At 35.4% G+C, this 20,156-nt stretch overlaps 1 protein-coding gene across 2 annotated transcripts in view; it reads right to left on the bottom strand.

The window, feature by feature from the left end:
- Positions 1-1,035: 1,035 nt before the first annotated feature.
- The window catches only part of LOC113550432 (zinc finger protein 395-like), a 31,872-nt gene continuing 12,751 nt past the window's right edge, over positions 1,036-20,156 (bottom strand). The window contains exons 5-8 of one of the 2 annotated variants that reach the window (XM_026952253.1): positions 4,001-4,101; positions 3,399-3,586; positions 3,173-3,291; positions 1,036-2,164 (exon numbers count right to left, since the gene is read on the bottom strand). In XM_026952253.1, coding sequence (XP_026808054.1) covers positions 1,967-2,164; positions 3,173-3,291; positions 3,399-3,586; positions 4,001-4,101 — 606 coding nt within the window. In that variant the 3' untranslated portion in view covers positions 1,036-1,966. The remainder of the gene's footprint in view (positions 2,165-3,172; positions 3,292-3,398; positions 3,587-4,000; positions 4,102-20,156) is intronic. The other variant, XM_026952254.1, reaches the window with a different exon arrangement.

The raw sequence follows: 20,156 nt of genomic DNA, 5'->3' as shown, positions 1-20,156 counted from the left end.
CACAGCCAGCTTGTGTTATTTCATGTTTGTTTTGTTTTGAGAATAGGTAAATATATATTTTTGTTTACAAACAGAATACAATAGAAATAAAGGATACAATACTTAACAATATTAATGATGACATTTTTTCTTGAAAAAACCTACTCTTATACATATATATTTATGGGTGTATTTTATTAATAAAATCTCTATAATAGAATATATAGTAAAAATAATTCATTAATTCAAAAATATATAAATATATACAATATAATATATATATTATATATGATTATTACGAGTTTATCCAGATCGATCCAAGGACACTCATAGTTTAATTGCTTATCAAGTTTATTAATATTTGTTTTAGAGATGAATGTTTCAATCAACATTCACTCTTGTCTAAATTAATTATGTTCATCGCGATACTTATCATTTTAAGCACCCCACCTAAAATTACTGTACTTCATAATGAGATCGATCACAAATTAAATTTCTCTTAAACTTTGGCTTTTGTAAAAGATTTGAATCCAAATTATGCTCCCCTTAATAAAAATGTTATAGAGATCAAAAAAAAAAAAAAAAACAAAACAAAATTATACAATAAAAAAAAATTAAGTCTATCAATTTTAGTTTGAACACATCTGAATTATTAAATTCTTAATTCATGTTAAGAGATTAAGACTTATTATTTTTTTTTTTTTACTTTTTTACATATTTTTATTTCCAGAACAATTTGAGCCTTATATTTAAGAAGCTAACTTGAAAAAAAAATTATATTTCTTTAGAAAGATATGTTAATTTGGGACAGGAGATTGTCTTAGAGAGCATTTAGATAATAATAATGAATATAAATAATATAATTATATATACAACCGCATGTGACATAATATTTCTTTAATCTTTAATATTACCAAAATATTATTCATGAATGATATAATTAAGATAAATACACCAAAATTATCGTGTATATTTATTTATTTTTATTCATATTACAAGTCAAATTAATAATTTGTATAAAATAGATTTTTTTTCAAATAGACAAAAAAACTGTCACATGCGTTTAGTATATATCTTAAAAAATAAATAAATAAATCAAATACAATACAATACAATAAAATAATAATAGTAAATACGAACTCATAGAGCAATTGGTAACTACTTAAAATAACATAACATATTATATAAACAATAAATAAATCAAAGTAATACAACCAAATAAAATAATACAATTACATTCGGGAAACAACGTAGTTTGAGAAGCAAAAGTCTAAGTAAAATAAAATGCTTGTTCTCGAAATTTTATATGTCATTTGAAAATAAATATAAAAATTATTCTGTGCGCATTTAAAATGTAAAAATATTAAGTCTAACCATAACTATAAATATAATTTATCATTAAAAATTATTGCTTTTTCTTAGGACATTATCTTGTGGTTTTATTTATTAAAAACTAATACTTTGTCTTTTATAAATTTATAATATGGCTTTTTGTCTGGTAGATAAATAAAAATTATCATTTGTATAACAGTCATTCACATCAATGCATTAATGGACTTATGAATGAATAAAGTACTTTTCCGAGGAACTTTTTCCCAAGTACTGAAACATTATAAAATTTTAAGTATTAAGTTGTGGGTATAAGATACCTCAATGTACCTATGTATGATTTAAAACTTGGTAGAACAATAATAATTATTATTATTATGATTATTATATACCTAGGTATATTTGTATAACTTATTTTACTAAATATTAAATAGAAATTTGTTTGTACATAAAACGGGATACAAACCTCGATGAAAGTTGATATAGAAAAAAAAAATTATAAACCCTACCGTGTCTTAGCGTTTGATAAAAATATAAAATAAAAAAACATAATAATAAATAAATAAAATAAAATAAAAGGAAAAACATTTTAATTTTGGCAGTTAGCGTAAATTGGTGCAGATTGTCGGCATCGGCGGTACCCGGTGTATCGTTTTCTTTACGCCAATTGTGCGTTTTCAAGTGACCCGACAAATCTGGTGCACGCTTTCTTCCATTTGCATTGCGTGCACCACTTCTCTCGGTGTTCCATGCCGTATACCTTCCGACACTTTTTCGTTTCACCGCGCGCTTTTCTCATAGGACTACTCGGGAACCTTGGTCCACCCAAATTCTGATACATCATTTTGATCTGTTTCTGAGGGAGAAAAATAAATAAAGATAAAAACATTAAACTATATATAATATTATATTATGATACATAATATGGTGATCAATTAACTGTAAGACATTCATTATTTCAGAAAAAACTAACGTTTAAAAAATATTTCTTTCACGTCATTTTTAACGTCATCACAAAACAACATTTTTTTATTACTTATTCCAAATTTTCGATGTATAAAAATAGGATATAACAAGTTATATGATTAATAAGTATTTAAAGTTAAATAATTTATAACTAATTAATTTCTTATCCGTAATTTGATTTTTATAGATTTAATTACTCCAAATAATATTCTATTTCGGAATATGAAATGCAATTTAATGTTGTTATTTAAGAGAGTATAGAACTTAAAAAAATAATAACTATAAAAATATAATTTGTTTTGTAACCACTTGAAATTATGTAATATTTTCATAAATGATAGTGATTTCTAAAATAATGAGTGTGTTACGTTAGGTCGATCACTCCCTATATAAGATAACTCATAACTATAGTTCCATCAGTACTCGCAAAATCAAAACTTTTTATGAAATAAATGTAGTTTTAAAGCTGGAAATAATTGTGTTGGTGTAATTAGAATTTAACGGGAATCTTAATTGTAATAGTTATTTTTATTGTGGTCACAAAATCATTCAAGGTTTAATTTTTTCATACCAAACTTTTTTATAGTATAAAAATTAAACGTGATGTACAAATTTTACTCTTCCAAATAAACATTATAAGTTCATTATAATTGATAAAAAAAAATACTATGAATTTAGTTAAATTTTATCACAACAAGTGTGAAACTATAAATAAAGATTATAGTTATTATTGATACAAAAAAAAAAAAAAATTAAAAAAAAATGTACATGAACATAAATTTAATTGCATTGTGGTTTTTAACGACTTTATATGAATACATTAGAAGAAAGAAGTTTAATTTTTTAAAGTTTTTTTAACTAATATTTCCCCCCCCCCGAATCATCGTGTATTACGCACCTGTCCGTTAAGAGATGCGAACGGCCAGTTGACAGCGTTATTTCCAGGCACGCTGGGTATGTTCATCGGGCAAGCACTCCCCGGACGAGGTATGATCAGCGTTTTCTGGTATTCAGGATCTATATTTAACGATGATAAACCAAAAACAAAACAAAAATGACGGTTAATAACTTTTCGCAAACCGAACAGCGCACACGCGATAAATTAGTAATAATACGAATCGTACAAATAATGATCATCTTATTGGGCGCGCATCCTTTACCTTCGTGCGGTGGACGGGCCATATCCCGATGCGACAGTGTGGGCGGCGATGAAGCCGCGCCAAGTTCTACTTCCGTGTAATAGAATTCCTCTTCGTGGTCGTCGATCGAATCATTCGTGCAATCGTCAGAAAGAGATTTGTCAAGCCTCGGCCTGAAAAATTTGTACCAGAAAAAAACACACACATTAATTTATTAAAACAAAACGATCGATATATTTTATAAATTGATAACACACAAAACAAAAAAAAAATGTTCAGTAACCTCCAACCCCCGACTACGTCATCGGCAATCCCGAGGTCAATATTTGAATTAAATTAATATGCACAACGATAATATTAGATATATATTATTATTTTAATTTTTTACTCCACAGCACCCTCGTTTATTGTTTAAAGACGAGGACGCTGGCAGTTGTATATTGCAATAATAATTTAATAATAATATCCAACACTTACGTCTCGCGCATGCTAATATAGTTGCAGTTGCAATATAATTATAGCAGCTGCATACATACATACAAAATAGTATATTATTAATAATTGCACTATTTGCTGCACACGCTTACCCAAGGTGATTCTGGCGGACGTGTAATTCGATGGAAGCCACAGTGGTGGTGATCATAACGCATCCGGGCCAAGTGCATTGAAAAACTGTGCGGCAATCCGACTGCAACATAAACATAAGAAAAGTTTGATTATACAATTATAAAATTATTATTTTTATTATATTCATTCGTCCAACGTTCTATACAACAAAGAGAGTAAGAAAAGTTGGTAACGAATAAAATTCAGCGAGAATAACGAAGACAATAATTATTATTACACGTACAATTATTATACTTAATAAACGGACAATGCTATTATAAGTTATGACATTTAGTACAAACAAAATATTTCTAGGTCATTTAAGAGATTAAATTGTTCTCTGATGTATTTATAATAATTAATAAGTAATGAGAGCATATCCGTCGGTATTCATTATATTATTTTCTAAACCGAAAAAATAATCACGACAGTTAAAAGCAGAAATATATAACAATACAGCCATTACAATTTAATAATATATTACAACCGTCGCAAGCAAACCACAATATGAAATTAAGATCAAATATATTAATACATAACCTAATCGAAAGACGTTATTGATTTGTACTTGATTTAATCGTAAATATTAATATATTGTGACAAGTGACAACGATATATAATAGGGTGACCTAACGCGACACGTCTGTACAACGGAATTGTCCCGTTTTAATCCAGTTATCTCCATATTATTTTATATGCGTAAAAGAAAAAATCTGTACACGAACAAATACAAAACAATATTTTTATAGTTTTATATTGAATTATTGAACACAAGGTTTTTTTTTTTTTTTAGTTTATAGATATAAACTAATAACTTATATAATTATAAGCAACAGCTTTTATACAACGAGCGTCGAGTACTGATGAACAAATTTCAGCGATAAACAGTATAAATGTCGTATTGGCGTATACAATAGAGTAATTCAGAACCCTCATGACCGTCACTCCCCTTGTTTATCATGTAAAAGTTATCTCAAAAAGACCCTAAAAAATAATTAACAATTTAAAGAGCAGTATTTTTTTAAAGTAAAGACAAAATTTAGTTCCATCTTTTTTTTAAATGGTCGCCCTAATAGTAATACCGATTATAATAATATTGTATTACTTATTAACATGTTGATGTTGTTTACCTATTGTTTGCATGAATAATATTGTATAGTTTATACATTTGTAAGATTATTATTTGAATATGTATAGATCATACTAAAAAGTAAAAAGCAAAAATAATATGAAACTAATGATAAAAAAATGTATTTTTGCTGGCTAGGATGTACATATTTTATGAACACCATTAACAACGTTTAACAATGTATATTATATAGAAGCATACATTAAAGTTGTTCGGTGGTCCGCACGTAAGTACACCAACATTGCACCAGTGTACAAAATAATATTTCTGCAGTTAAATCGTCATGCGTCACAATGCAGTGGGCAGTGGCTAACTGTTGTATTTTCGGAATAGCAATAACAAGAGCGGACGAAATTTAATAATAAAACGGAGATAATTTTCGGTAGGTAATTAGATACATTTATGAAACACGTGAACTTTTATTTTTATTATTGTTACTAAGATTTATTTTCTTGATATTGAACAATTCGTAAACAATTATTTTACAATCAGAGCAAGTTGTTATATTTTAATATTTCTAATTGATCTAAAGGAAAACAAATTGTGAATGCGTTTAAATAAAACTCTCCCTATAATACGTTATATACTTATATGTATTTAGACCCATATTATATACATACATAGGCAAATAGTACATACAAGACTCAGAAGTCGTTTAGATAAATTATTCGAAACGTAAATGTAATGTATTAATATAACTCGTCGATGGAACGCGTCGTTATAACATTTGACATTTGACGGTCACGAGCAAATTATGGCATTTAGAAGCAGCAATAATCTGCATCGCTGCTTATAATACAAGTACATTTCTGTTTAAATAATTAAAACAAAAATAGGAAGATGAAATGATATGATTATATATTTAAACGATGGTCGCTGTTATTTTTGGGCTATGCTGATATGGAACAATCGATGATGACGATGACATATAAATATCGTCCGGCAGCCTTTACTAAAAGGCCAATTGCGCGACAAATATAATCTAAAATACTTGGACAAGAATCAATAATAATCGATGTACCGCTTCGTGAGAACCATTTTCAGTGCCAATGTATCATGATTTAAAATATCATAAATGCATTTTAAGGTCATTACCGAGAAGTATTGGCGTAGGTATAACAACAATAAGTCGGTTTAAGACGACTCGACGAAGAACTGGGTTAAAAACGTAGTAAATGTAATATTATAATATACAGTAATGGATGACTATATCGCAGAATGCATCATCGTGATAATAATATATTAACAAGACAATTATTATACGTGTGCACCGTGAATACGAACTGGAAACGTTTCACGCAAGCACGCGTGGCACCGCAGTAGCGGTCAAGTACGCACGCCGAGGGGGGAGGGGGCACAGTCGTCGGCAGCTGCAGCGAGTGTGTTTCGTAATAACGCGCACAGGTATGATAAACTATAACAAATTTATAACAACAATATGATAAAATATGGTGGTCGGCGCGGGTCGCGATGGACACGGCGATGACGTGACGATAAAGTAGGTATATTTGCGCACGACAATGATGAATCCGCGAGGCCGATGAGAAGGGACGCCGAAATGAGGCCGGTGCAGCGGATGAAAACGTGTGTGTGTGTGTACGTCGTCCACGTCGAAATGGGTCAGGTCGCGAGCGGGGCCGCCGCGCGCGCGTATATGTTATCTGCTGGGAATGGTCCGGGGAAAAATGAGGTCAGTAGGCACGGTTTTCTGGCGCGCTGGGAACGACGACGACGGCGATGACGAATAAAATTGGATCGATGAGCGCGCGCGATGGCGGTGATGACTGCGACGGGACGGAGCCGAGGAACGCGGTACCCACGTGTCGGTTAGCGCGCGCGTGCACGCCGTTGTCACAAGCACACACGCGCGCACACATACCGATCGCGGTATATAATATGATATTACACCGACACTCGTGTGTGTGTGTGTGTGTGTGTGTGTGTGTGTGCGGCCGGAAAGCTGACTTTAGCGCGCACCAACCATCGGCGGGCTGAGCGCCCCCGCGACAACAAACCGCGGGCGCCGCCGCTGCATCGCCGTCCTTTGTTGCCGTATCGATCTTAGGCCGGCCGGATCGGCGTCGGCGGCGAGTGGAATCGCATCGTGCGCGCGGTGTACACAACAAAGCCGCTCTCCGCCGCCCAATCCCAGTCGCTCCCGCCTATATATATATAACTTACCCTGTCACACGACGAAAGTGTAATACCGAAGGCTTGGGTGGTGCGGGTGGTGGCCGCGGTGGAAGCGTACACCCCCCACACTCACCGCGACTTTTGTAATCGGGTCAAATGATTAACCCGGTTAACGGAACGGCCTGGTGCCTGGAAAAACAAACCGAGCGCACCGCCGACAAAGTTTTCCTTTTCCTATTTGCGCGGCGCGTTCAATTATCATGTCACGCCGAAATATATTTAAAAATAAAATACGGAACGCGACAATAATAACCGTCGTGACACGAGATTACTCGTATAATAATAATATAATACAATAAAATATAATACGACGATCGTTTACCCGAATACATAAATAATATTATGTGTATATAATAGCAGTACGTTTTCTACGACGTATTCGGCCACAACAACAACAATAATAATAATAATAATAATAAAATAATATATTTCGACAGTCCGGGCCGCGCGATTCAAAACTGGGTCAGCTCGACCCAATTCCAGCGACCGGCAGAGGTTTACAACGCAAACAAACACACATTCGCGCACCCGAGCGAAGAGACCTAGTTTCGCGTCCCCCGCCACCATCGACCGGGCCCACGGGTCCGTCGTACACGACACGGGTTTGGCGAATCGGCTGCGGTGGGACGCATCCTCCCACCATAAGTCGTCTATCAATTACTACCGTATCCGCCATCTGTTGTAAACTATCGTTTTATACACTTAAACTTATTAATAATGTAATACAACGTTTGGTTATTGCGCGCGCGCGGGAGACAGATAGAGAGAGAGAGAGAGAGAGAGAGAGAGGAAAACGATGCAGCGGAGTGTGCATAATTATTATTATTACTTCGGACTGCGGATGCGGTTCCGCGATGCGCGATGGAGCGCGCAATACGCCGACAAATGCCATGTCGATGTATACTATATTATTTTGTGTGTATGGGATGGATTAATGTTTATAATTTTATTTATCTACCGCGATTCGATCGTTAGACGCGAACAAAAAAAGATTATTAATAATAGGTAATAACCATATTTAAACGGAAGCTTGACGCAAAATCATCAATCGCCATCGTTTCGGTCGATGCTTACATGTTAAATAATATATACGTACGATTACACACACCGCACCGCGTGGGTATATACATTACATAAATCGAAATCACTATATATTACAAGTGCGAAAATAAATAAGTATAATATATCATTATTGTATAGAGGAACTCCGGCCAATGTGCGCGTGGGGGTCAAGGTGGCACGGAAATAGGCTAGCTCGAAATAGCAGCAGTAAGGAAAACAGTTTTCATATAATAATAATATATATTATTATAATTATCGTCGGTCGGGAAAGACGATTTATTTTATGCACAGCGTTTAAAACAAAACTACGTTTGCGTAATGCAATAAGTACGTACGGACAACGAGACCGCTGCCAACATTATTCATCCGTCCCCACCTTCGCGACAAATAGACACGCGCAAACGCAACTCAAATTTTGTACATTGCAAAACACGGTCTGTGAAACATTTTTAAGGTTTTGTCTAACATCCAGAAAGCTACCGATATTATTATGCAATAATAATCCTCTCGAGATCCGTCCAAATCATTATTATTATTATTATTATTATTATTATATATTATTATGTATCTACCATACGTTGTATAATATATTATAATTTTAATTTCCCACAAACGAATTGACTTTTTAAGAGGATTATCATTAAATTATGTAACACTAAATTACTATTGACAGTATGTTGATGCTCTCGTCGCCATTTGGCATGACACCCAACACTATGTGTAATAATAATCGCGTTAATACAAGTGAAAATGTGGTCGGGTATACATTTTGAACAATAGACAAATATTATTTTCAACAATACTTTAAACCACCGTTTTTTTTTTGTTTTTTTCTCCCATTATATACTAAAATACTATTATAAGTATCTATTTTTTTTTATCATCCCAAGTTTAGTTGAATTAATAATTAAATCATGCGACGCTCACCACTATTACAAATTATAATCTCACTTTGGTTAGACTAGCATACACAAACGGACCGAGAAATCATTTTTTAACCGGCCGCAGCTCTCATTATTATCATCATTTTACATACACAAAGGCTCCCGCACTACTTAGATAACCTGGTGTCCCGGTGGCCTACTCAAACCCTGCTTGTCACCTACTACCATAAACAATGAGGTCGACCAAGTTTATGTTGACCATTTTATAACGCCGGAAATATAAGCCTTATATTTTACCCATTTATTTTTAACGACCTGATCATACCGTTCGATTTGTGAAAAGTGTGCGCACATATCATAATAATCACATAGTTTTAATTTTTTTCACCTCACAAACCGTATTATTGGCAAACATTTTTCATGATTTCAAATATTGAAATATTTTATATATTTTATAAGTTATTATTACATATTTTTACAACGGACGCGTTGCATGAAGAGAATGTCTTGCACATAATTGTGTATATATGAATTATATAGGAGTACAAGTAGAGAGAGGATAATTAAGTAACTTTCACTTTCGATTTGAAAGGTTGGAATGACAACTGCACGTAGCATTGTTCATGGTAAACACTAAACTAAAAGCCGTGGTACAGACGACGACGACGTTGGAAACGTGACCGAACAAATTGAGTAAAAACGTTGTAATACATCCGAATTTATTTACCTTCGCATACACGAATGTCTACATTACTATATTTATTAGATAAAAAACACCAATGACGAAAATCACGACGAAAAATCGATTTAGCTGCTTCCGAATAGACCGTATACTATAATGTATTGTGTGCGTACTGCGTGTGTTTGTTGTATGCAGTATAATGTTCGATCGAAAACGCAACGGTCGCCCACGCTCCATAGCCGCCACCCATCAATGTATTATACTGCCACTTGGCCTACCCTACGACCTACACGAATCCCTATTTACTCGAAGTAGTTATTCAAAGAATATCGACGACATTCCATTTACAGTTATCAAGACATTTTTTACAAAAAATAATTACACGGCGACTTAGTTTGATTTCGATATACATTTCTATAACGTTGTTCAAAAACATTAAAATATGTGCGTATATTAACATTATTCGTTGATATACACATACACACACACGTATAGTAACACGCGCGTCATATACTTATACGTCATAAATAGAAATTTTATAACAGGGTTACGAACCTTTGCGAGTCAACAATCAAAACCATTATATTATTCCAGTCGTCGTCGACGCCGCCGCCGATGTTCTACACAGGGTCAAGGTTCATCGATCGGAAAAATCTAGCATTAGCACGCACAATGGACTTTGTAAACTCCTCCCTCTCACTCATCATCAAACTCAGTTTAAAGTTTATACTCTAAACAACCGTGTATCAAATAAAATGTATATAAGAATAAATAAAAATAAAAAAAAAATCGTACATTAATTTGGAGTTGTCGGGTACATGCGTATAATTCTATTTTATTATTATGAAAGCACACACTCAATTTATCGGGATAAGCATTCTGCATTATTATTATCATTAGATTTTACTATTATTAGACGGTTTCAGGATATTTACGACCTATTTTTACTCTTTTCGACCAATTTCCATACAATTCATATTATGCTAATCAATGCAAAATAATATGAATTATATGGAGTAGTAAGTGCCACTGTACTCGTATACTATAATTGGCCTCAAATTCAGAATAATATTTCATAGTGTTTCGTATATTTGTAATTCATATTATATTATTATTATGTCGGATTTTTCAAGCAAAATCGTTTATGACTTATATACCTCCTATACACGCTCACTGCGCAGCCAATTCCAGAAGTCAGTGAATTATAAGCATAAAGCAGCAGCTGTAAAAGAAGTGTTGTAACGGTGGTTTTTTCACGATGTACCACTCCTCCAAAACCATGGCCTCTGCCAGCGTGCAGTTGGATGACATTGGCCCGAGGTCATTACCCCATAAACGAAACACGGTATAATAATATTATAACATAATAATACGCAGTATACAGTATAATAAACTCGAAATGTAAACACGAACGGGTGATCGAGAGTGAAGACTGAAGAGAAAGAAAAGGCGGGGAATGACACGCCATAGAAGAGGTAAAACGTAAGATGTTATTAATAATAACATTGTCGTACAGATTTTAAGGTAATATGCTATAAGAGTCATAACTAAATTGTATAATAAAAAAAATAAAACGCACGTTCGAGAGAGATAAGACGAACAATAGTAAGTTATTAATATTAATAATATATAACACACACACACACACACACACATATATATATATATATATAATAATTTGTATATTATGCCAAACAATAATTACGCACGAGTGGCATGGTGCTGTATGTGTGCGTGCGCGCGTATGTATGTGTACACACGTTTCGGTGTGGATAGGTCGTCGTTTTAAACATTTTAATTGGTGTAATTCTATATCGTATGTTAAAACAGTTAATCGTTATCTCTAGCGAATATAATATTATAATAATAACTACACAATATATATATCACTATCATATTATGGCATATACGAAAACATTTTCTGTTATTATTATTTATTGATTAACCTCCTTCGAAATACCTACGTAAAAACACAGTATATAATATTCTAATACCTATACATAATTATACACCTCGCGTACAACACAAAACTGTTATCAACCATCGCAGTAATTTGTCGCATACAGTATATTATTTGTACACAAAAGAAATGCATAACTTATGCAACTATATAATACAATAACGGTTTTTTTTACTTGTTCGAGAATTTTTATTATTATTATTCTTTTCACGACTGCCAAACGAATCAAGCCACCAAACGACAGAATGTTGCAGATTTCTATTAGTCAATACACGATTTCTAAAGGTAGGTCGTTACGACCTAACTGAGACTTTACACCAATAATAATGAGCAATTAATATTTAAAAATCACACGAAAAAAAGGAACGAGTATTTAATCTGTACGCAATCGAGTACAAAATTAACAAGATCGTTTACAAGGACAGAAATTAAATTGCACAAGAATTTTTTCCGCATAGTATTTATAAGCTGTTGACGATAATGCGCGAACATAAAGGTACCTATTGAATATATATTTTCTGTTGTTACAAATACGAACTAAAAGTAAAAAACAAAACACTTTATGCAAAATGGTTTTTATTAAATTTATTATGTAATCATTTTTCATAAAAGTTTATTAATAATATCGGCCAACGATAACCTTTTTCCAACTTCTAGTGAACTGTTTCTATTTAGCTTTTTCACAGCCGGCTTGTGTTGTACATTAAGTACTTCTATAATGAGAATTTTTTTTCAATGTCATTAGGCCATCAATATAGTACACTCACGCGACATTATAATTGCATAAAATAATAAAAACGGTAGCTGTCTGATATTATGTGAACACAGACGAACGACGGCGAGACTGAGAAAAATACTAAAAATATAAACGTAGGAGTGAGATGCACTATCAATATATTATTATTTATATACATAAAAAACAATTTTGAATAAATCCTGGCCGAAGTATTAAAATAATGTTGCAATCAACATAGTAGTAATATAGTACGTCTATAGAGTTTAGATTCAAATTCGTGAAAGTTGTGACTCGTCCATACAACGCCATCGATAAACTGAAAAACATATATATCGTCATATAGATCGGCCTTGTGGCGATTTAAGCGATAATGGTCAATATACTGCATCAGGTTTTCGAATACCGTACCAACCACATAATTGTGTAACGACAATATTGTTATTTAGTAAAACAATAGTCAAACTTAGATAATAATATTATAAAAACGAAATTGTCTCTGCTCTTAATCGTATTTTCTTTGTTCATATTCATTATCGAGACACATAAATATTTTATTTTATCATCTTTAATCGATAAATTATAACAGTTCTCCCTGTACTTCTATATACTATCAATATGTATATACAAAATATTATGTAGTGTAAATAAATCACTAATCAGTGTAGTTAAGCACATGCTAACATCAACACATCATTATAATCATCTTAAATAAACCGATAGCATGGTGGAATACACAGTTTAACAATAATACGACTAAACGAGTGTACCAAGAGAACGTTTATACAAGATTTAGAATGAACATTGTTTGTAGAGTAACTCGGTCGGACGTGTTGCCGGAATTGATATAGTTAATAAACTAATATTCTAAACATACTAACATTAAACAGACGGGTTATTTATAAACACATAGTTGTATAATAGCAGTAACTCGGATCATTTAACCAATGACAAAAAAAAAAAATACATATAAACGTGCCAAAAATAATACTGATTTCCTGATGCGTTTTGATTCTTTTTCGACTTCTGTGACAGCTCAGTATTGTCCGTTGGCAATAGATTATAGAAAAGATTGCCGAAGCCGGGCCTCGAGAAATATTTCGATTTTCGATCGAATTATTATGACACCCACAAATGTACGCGCGTGGAGGATGATAAGTGGGGGTCGATTACTATTAACTGAAATTACACGAATTTTATACATTACAATGGAACGATAAAATCTTTTCGTCGTCGACAAAAAGTGACTTAGAGCAAACCGCGTTTTGAAGAATGGATAAAAAAACACGTCTATCCCGCGTGGGACCGCCCGCAGACAAAAGGTTTAAACACCAGTTGTTGTATACATAAAACGTCACCGATTTCGGACGACGTACGCCTTCCTCTTATCGGGTGGAAAAAAAAACCCTATTCTATACGTTTGTAATTCTACTGCGTCGCAATACGCCCGGAGCGAATCCCTCTTATTTTCGGATTATACATAAAATATACGCTCCACGACGACGATATGAGAACACACAACCCGGTGCCGAGCTCCCTTCACACTGCAGCACGTACAATCGATAAGACCCTAAGGAAAACGCAACGCAATAGCGCCGTGTGCTGTTCAATGAAAATAAATAATACGATGTATAATATTATAGTGTAAAATTATATTGTGTGCAAGTGCAATGTGTGAAGTGATAACAATGATACTTTTATGTTAGGTATTATGTGACCCGAAAGACGTGTAAGTGTACCGAGGAAAACGTATATTAACGCGATTTGAATTCGGGGAAGAAAAAAAACGTTACACCTACAGAGGTGGACGGAAATCGTATATACGTGAAATTAGGATCGGCGACGGGGGAAAGGATACTGAGAAAACGACGACAGGCCGACGCGTATACAGAAATCAGAAATACGACGCCGAGAGAACCCAACAAACGACCGCGACGAGTGCCTAAGCCACGCTCGACCGTCCGTCGGACGGGTTCGTAGGAAGACACAATAATAACATAACATTATATAAATATCGCGTCGTGTGTGTCGGCGGCGACAGGGGTGCGCTCGAGAGTGCGTTACACCCGGGACGTGTGACGTCCTTGAGCAACCGGTGGGAAGAAGAGGTCACCGGACTCTCGTACCGCCGCAGACGGTTCTTACCCCAACGATGCGCGCATGCGCACGACGGTCCGACCGTGTAATGACCGGTTAATGGTGGTAGTGCCCCAACGGTCGTCACAACATTCATTACAATAATAATGGTCATAATAATTGTTGCGATAATGATTATTGCTACAAACAATAATAATTGTCACAACTACCGACGAGTGTGTACGACTGTTCGTGTGCATGACACACGATGTCGTTTCGTGTTGTAACTCTCTCTCGATATCGCTCCGTTTATCAAACGTGAGATATTCGCGGTTCGTTTCCGTATTCGCGTCCGACACACGGAAAGACCGTACATAATAATATTATTGATAATGATAGCAATAATAATAATAATAATAATAATAATAATAATAATAAAAAAAAATAACAATAATACGGTATTATGCGAAACGGATATTATAATAGTATTATTGAGCGTAGATAGATGGTGAAAATAAAATATAAACAACACGCACACGGGGGCGGCGGCGTCAGAGTTCTAGGAGGGGGAGAGAGCGAGCACAGTCATCGGCGGCACGGGGTCGCCGAACCCGACGGTGTATCCCGGTGTTGCATCGGCCTCTCTAGATATTGCGTTCAATCCCTACAACAACGTTTTACGCACACACACGCACGTAGACACACAAGTTCAAGAAACTCCAGAGCCGCCGGCAACGACGGCGACAACGACTGAACGACGACGTCCACGAGGACAGGACACGACTACGACGAGATCGCGAAGAACATTATTTATTATTATTTTTATTATTATTATTATTGTTATTGTTACACAATATGTAATATACACGCGCATAATATTATTATGTGGATATTTATAGAAGTTGAACGGGCCGACGAAAATAAAATCGTATTCGTTAAAATTGTATCTACAAATATTATTATATATATATATGTAATATACCCGTAGGTATGACATGTGTGTATACGTGGACGAATAAATTGAATATACGACATGACATTACGATTCGAAGAACACTAAGTAAACGGACCATTTAAAAACGATATTAAATCGATTATTGGGTCGTTACGTTTTGCTTTCTACATACGTAATACCTTGTGTATAGGTACACGACCCTGGGACGTTCACCTTCGCCTTAAAAAAAGTAATTAACACGCGTCCGCAAGCCACTAGAGTTACCGCTCGACCATAGTAGAGCTAAAATCAAATAAACTACGTTCAAACCAAGTAAACTGCACTACAGGAAAAATGTATTAAAACGCATAAGGGCTGTATTTTATGCACTTTTCCCGACATGGAGGGCTATATTTTGTTGGAAAACGATTGGTCTAAATGTTTTTTTCCAAACTGAATTTATTTGAGAATTTTTGTTGTTTGAAATCTATTTGCCTGGAAACACATTTAATTTCAAAAGTGTTTACTCAAAAAAGTCGAAAACGTACAGATAGGTACGTTTGAAAATAAAACCGTTGGCAATAACTAATTTGAAATCGTACTTATATAAAACGTATTTTATCAGAATAGTATTAGCTTAAAAAAGTGTTTACTTGGAAAAGTATTCGCACTGTATACGGTAAACCCATCATAAAAACATTTCCAACGAAATATTTCCCATGAAAATAAGTTTTAGAGCAAACTCAATTCCGACATAATATATTTATAATGGATTATGATTCCAAACTCCAAAGTGATGTGAATTCAATTAAAATACAATTCCAACAATGTATTGTTTCCAGCGTGATTAAAACAATACGGTTCCGATGGTAAAATGTTCATGTTTTTTTTATGGACAGCGCCAGAATCATCATCCCTAACCCTCGGTGGCGGGTTGTCGGGTCGTGGGTTTAAGGTTTCAACGAATAGCCACTGTTCATCGTCGTCGGAGTGTGTAGTTGTAGAGCGATGGATATTCCGTTATAGAATAGCAGTACATACTGCATACACGCGATGATTTTCTTATTATTATTTTTTCAGTCTATTTGAATCATCGCCGGTGTTGTTAACCTCTCGGCGGCGAATTTTACGGTTTCGATAATTCAACCGGGCCGGAACAACGCGTGAGGTGATGGCGGCATCGGCAGTTGCCGGCCACCGCCGCCCGCCGGCAATGCGTGGGCATATTGTATGTTTATCATATAATTTACAACGTTCGGTCACTAACAACAACAATAACAACAACAACGACAACGACTACGACGACAAACAACGGTTGCGTCACGGCCTATGATGCGGGGTTTTCCGAATGTGATCGGTCCGCCGGAGAGGAGATGCGTTGTTTTTTTGCGTCGTAAAATTATTAATTTGGTGCCGGACCCGGTGCACCGGCGGTCGGCCTACGGACGGCGGCGCGTAGAAGGTGACGACGCGGTAGGATGAGCGGCAGGCGCGCGCGCGGGGGACACGTGTGTTCTTGAGTTGCCGGCCGGCAATGATCGATACCGCGCATACGCAGCAGCACGCATCGCGCGAATCCCGTTATTGTTATCTATCGCACGTTACATTTCAAACGCACATTATTAATATTATTACCATTATTGTTATCATCATCATCATCATCATCATCATCATCATCATAACCGTTGGACGTAGATGTGTACCGGTTCGATTGCTTTTAATAAGATTTGTAATCGATTTTCGGACGACAGTTTGATGTAAACGATATTTCGCGTTTACTTTGCCGATTTCAATTTCGACCACTGTGCTCCTCCCCCTATTTTGGAATTGGCGGCAGTTTGACGGCGTTTCCACCGTACAGCGATTTTTGTTGTTGTTGTTATATCCCGAACAAAGAGAGAGAAAACGCCATTTTTCCTTTGTCACAACAAGTGTGAGTGCGCGCGCGCGAACGCTATTCCGCTCGCTCGCTCGCTCGGCCGCTTATACTTTATGGCCGCGTTGTTATGGTATTGCGACGCGGACCAGCGCGCACGCCCCGCGCCATCCACCCTCTTGTACACACGTGCTGGTCTTCGCTCCACGTGCACCGCCGACGGAACAAAGAACATTCCCGGGCGTGCGCAAAAGGGGCCCCTTATTATTCCTCCGTCGTGTCACCTCCGCCTCGCCGCCATAATACGACCACTCGTTTCCTCCTCCTCCTCCACAGCTGGTATAGATTGAACAGTGACAAAGAGAGAGAAGAGACGCCATCGCGGTAATAACAGTAGAAGTAATGGTTAATATACCAGTGCCGAACATCGGCCGAGTAGGGGGACAGGGCGACGACAACGTCCGTGGGCCACGTACGAGGGAAATGCATTGCGAGAAATTTCGCACGGATGACGCGCGCTACGGACGTGGCACGTGTCGCGCATTTCATTGCACTTTTTTACGCCAAGGCCGTTTTGGCATCCTTTGTTAGAGCGAGGCGCGACCGGTTCTCCAACATATAATATTGTTACTGTTGTCCGCAAATCCAATGCGATCGCTAGCAAACAGGATATAATGATATTGTACTGCCAGCGACTATATATACAACAAATTCCAGCGCAGTAAACAGTAAACAAGAGTGTTCACATTATAACACTGTCATCGTCGAAGAATCGAATTTGTTAAAAAACAATATTATTAAGTCTATACACTTTATGATAATATGTTACATGTATGGCACAGTAGTTGGAACGCAATTTTTGACCCAGTTATTATAGCGAAATATCGCTTAGCGGGATAACCGTTCCCACACGTATATGTGCAATGAAACGAATCGAACTTTTGGACTTAAGACATACCGCAAAAATTATCACTGCTGTAGTGCCATAATCGCGGTGTGGCAGTTGATGCGTGCAGTTTTTTAGATATAGAATCGACAATCAACAGATTTATAATAAAAAAAGCGTGTAAAACGACCGACGACAATCGGAATTTTTGGTTGACCACTTGTTCCCGTTACGAAACCACTAAAATACAATGTTTCGAAGGACAAAAAATTTTACTATGCAACGTAATTTTTTTTTTTTTTTTTGATACTATTATATATTGGATTATTCTATTTCGTTAAAATTAGAAGGGCAAGGATTATAAATACGTACAAGCGTATAAATATAAAATAACAATAACAATAATAAAAGCGTAATGCGCACGTGCACCTCCGCTAGTGCAGTTGCGAAAATTGCAAGGCCAAAGTTGCAACAAAAAGAAAAAAATTACATGGAACCGACATATCCAAGGACTTTATGACACACGTTGCAGCATGCAATCTGACACTCCAGAATCCCCTTCACCACCACTTCATTGTCAGTCGGTGCACACACGCTCACAATAAATTATTTATTTTATTTTTATTTTATATTTATTATTTACGCAGAGATTTTCCAAAGAGGGAAGATAATGACGAGTTTAAAAAGAATTTTAAGCTATTGTGTTGTAATTCGAAATCGTGAACAGCTGTTTTGGCGGGGGGAGCGTTCTAAGACCAATGGAGCAGATATTTAAAAAAATAAAACCGGTCTTGTCAGGGTGGAATACCCAGACACAAAGCCAACCACTACCAATCCCTCCAGCGACCGGAGGATATAAATTATTAGTACCTATTATTACTCTTGTAAAAGCGACTTGTATATATAACTCGGCAGTGGAAAATAAGCCCACAACGACATACTTATACATATTATTATACATAAATAAATGAACGTGGAAGGTATAACCCGACACACACACCATTAGCCATCGGAAATGCAAACCATTATAATATTTTATACCACAATAATTAAGGCGGCTAACGTGGCAAATTTTGGGATGAGAAAGCGTTCGACCTACTGCCATCCCGCGTCCTTGCAATGCACGTCACAATTTTTTTGCTTATGTAAAATGTTATCCGTGTATCAAAGATAATACTACAATAGCAGCATAGTGCTGTACCTGGGATGCATATTGCAGTAAAATTTTTTGAACAAATCGAGTACGTACTTCAACGCATATTTCATATTTCCAAGTATAACTTTATGCGTATTATGATACGCCTCTCTCGTTGTGGCCATTATATTATGTACACGTTCGCATTCTTTTAACGAGCGATTGTATAAACGTAAGGATACCTCTCACTTTCTCCTTTGATTAGAATCCTAATTTTAAATTTTTATCAATCGTCCGTTTATCAAAATATTAATAAACATCACGAGGAAAATGATTTCATCGGCAGCTACAGCATGAAAGTTGTCTTTTCGAATAATTTTTCAACTGATAATATATTATTATACATTAGTTTTGTCGCAACTGTTAAAAAGGGAATTGATTAATATCGAGTATGATGCATATTGTAGGATGCATAGTTTGTATGATGTGTTCCAGGAATGTTTTATCGATGTTTTCCTTACCAATACACAGTTTGGATCACAGGTGTTTTATACTTATATAATATTGCTCAAGCAATTATATATCTT

This window comes from Rhopalosiphum maidis, chromosome 4, assembly GCF_003676215.2.
Source record: "Rhopalosiphum maidis isolate BTI-1 chromosome 4, ASM367621v3, whole genome shotgun sequence".
NCBI classification, from domain to species: Eukaryota; Metazoa; Arthropoda; class Insecta; order Hemiptera; family Aphididae; genus Rhopalosiphum; species Rhopalosiphum maidis.
This window is presented reverse-complemented; position numbering and strand designations above follow the sequence as displayed.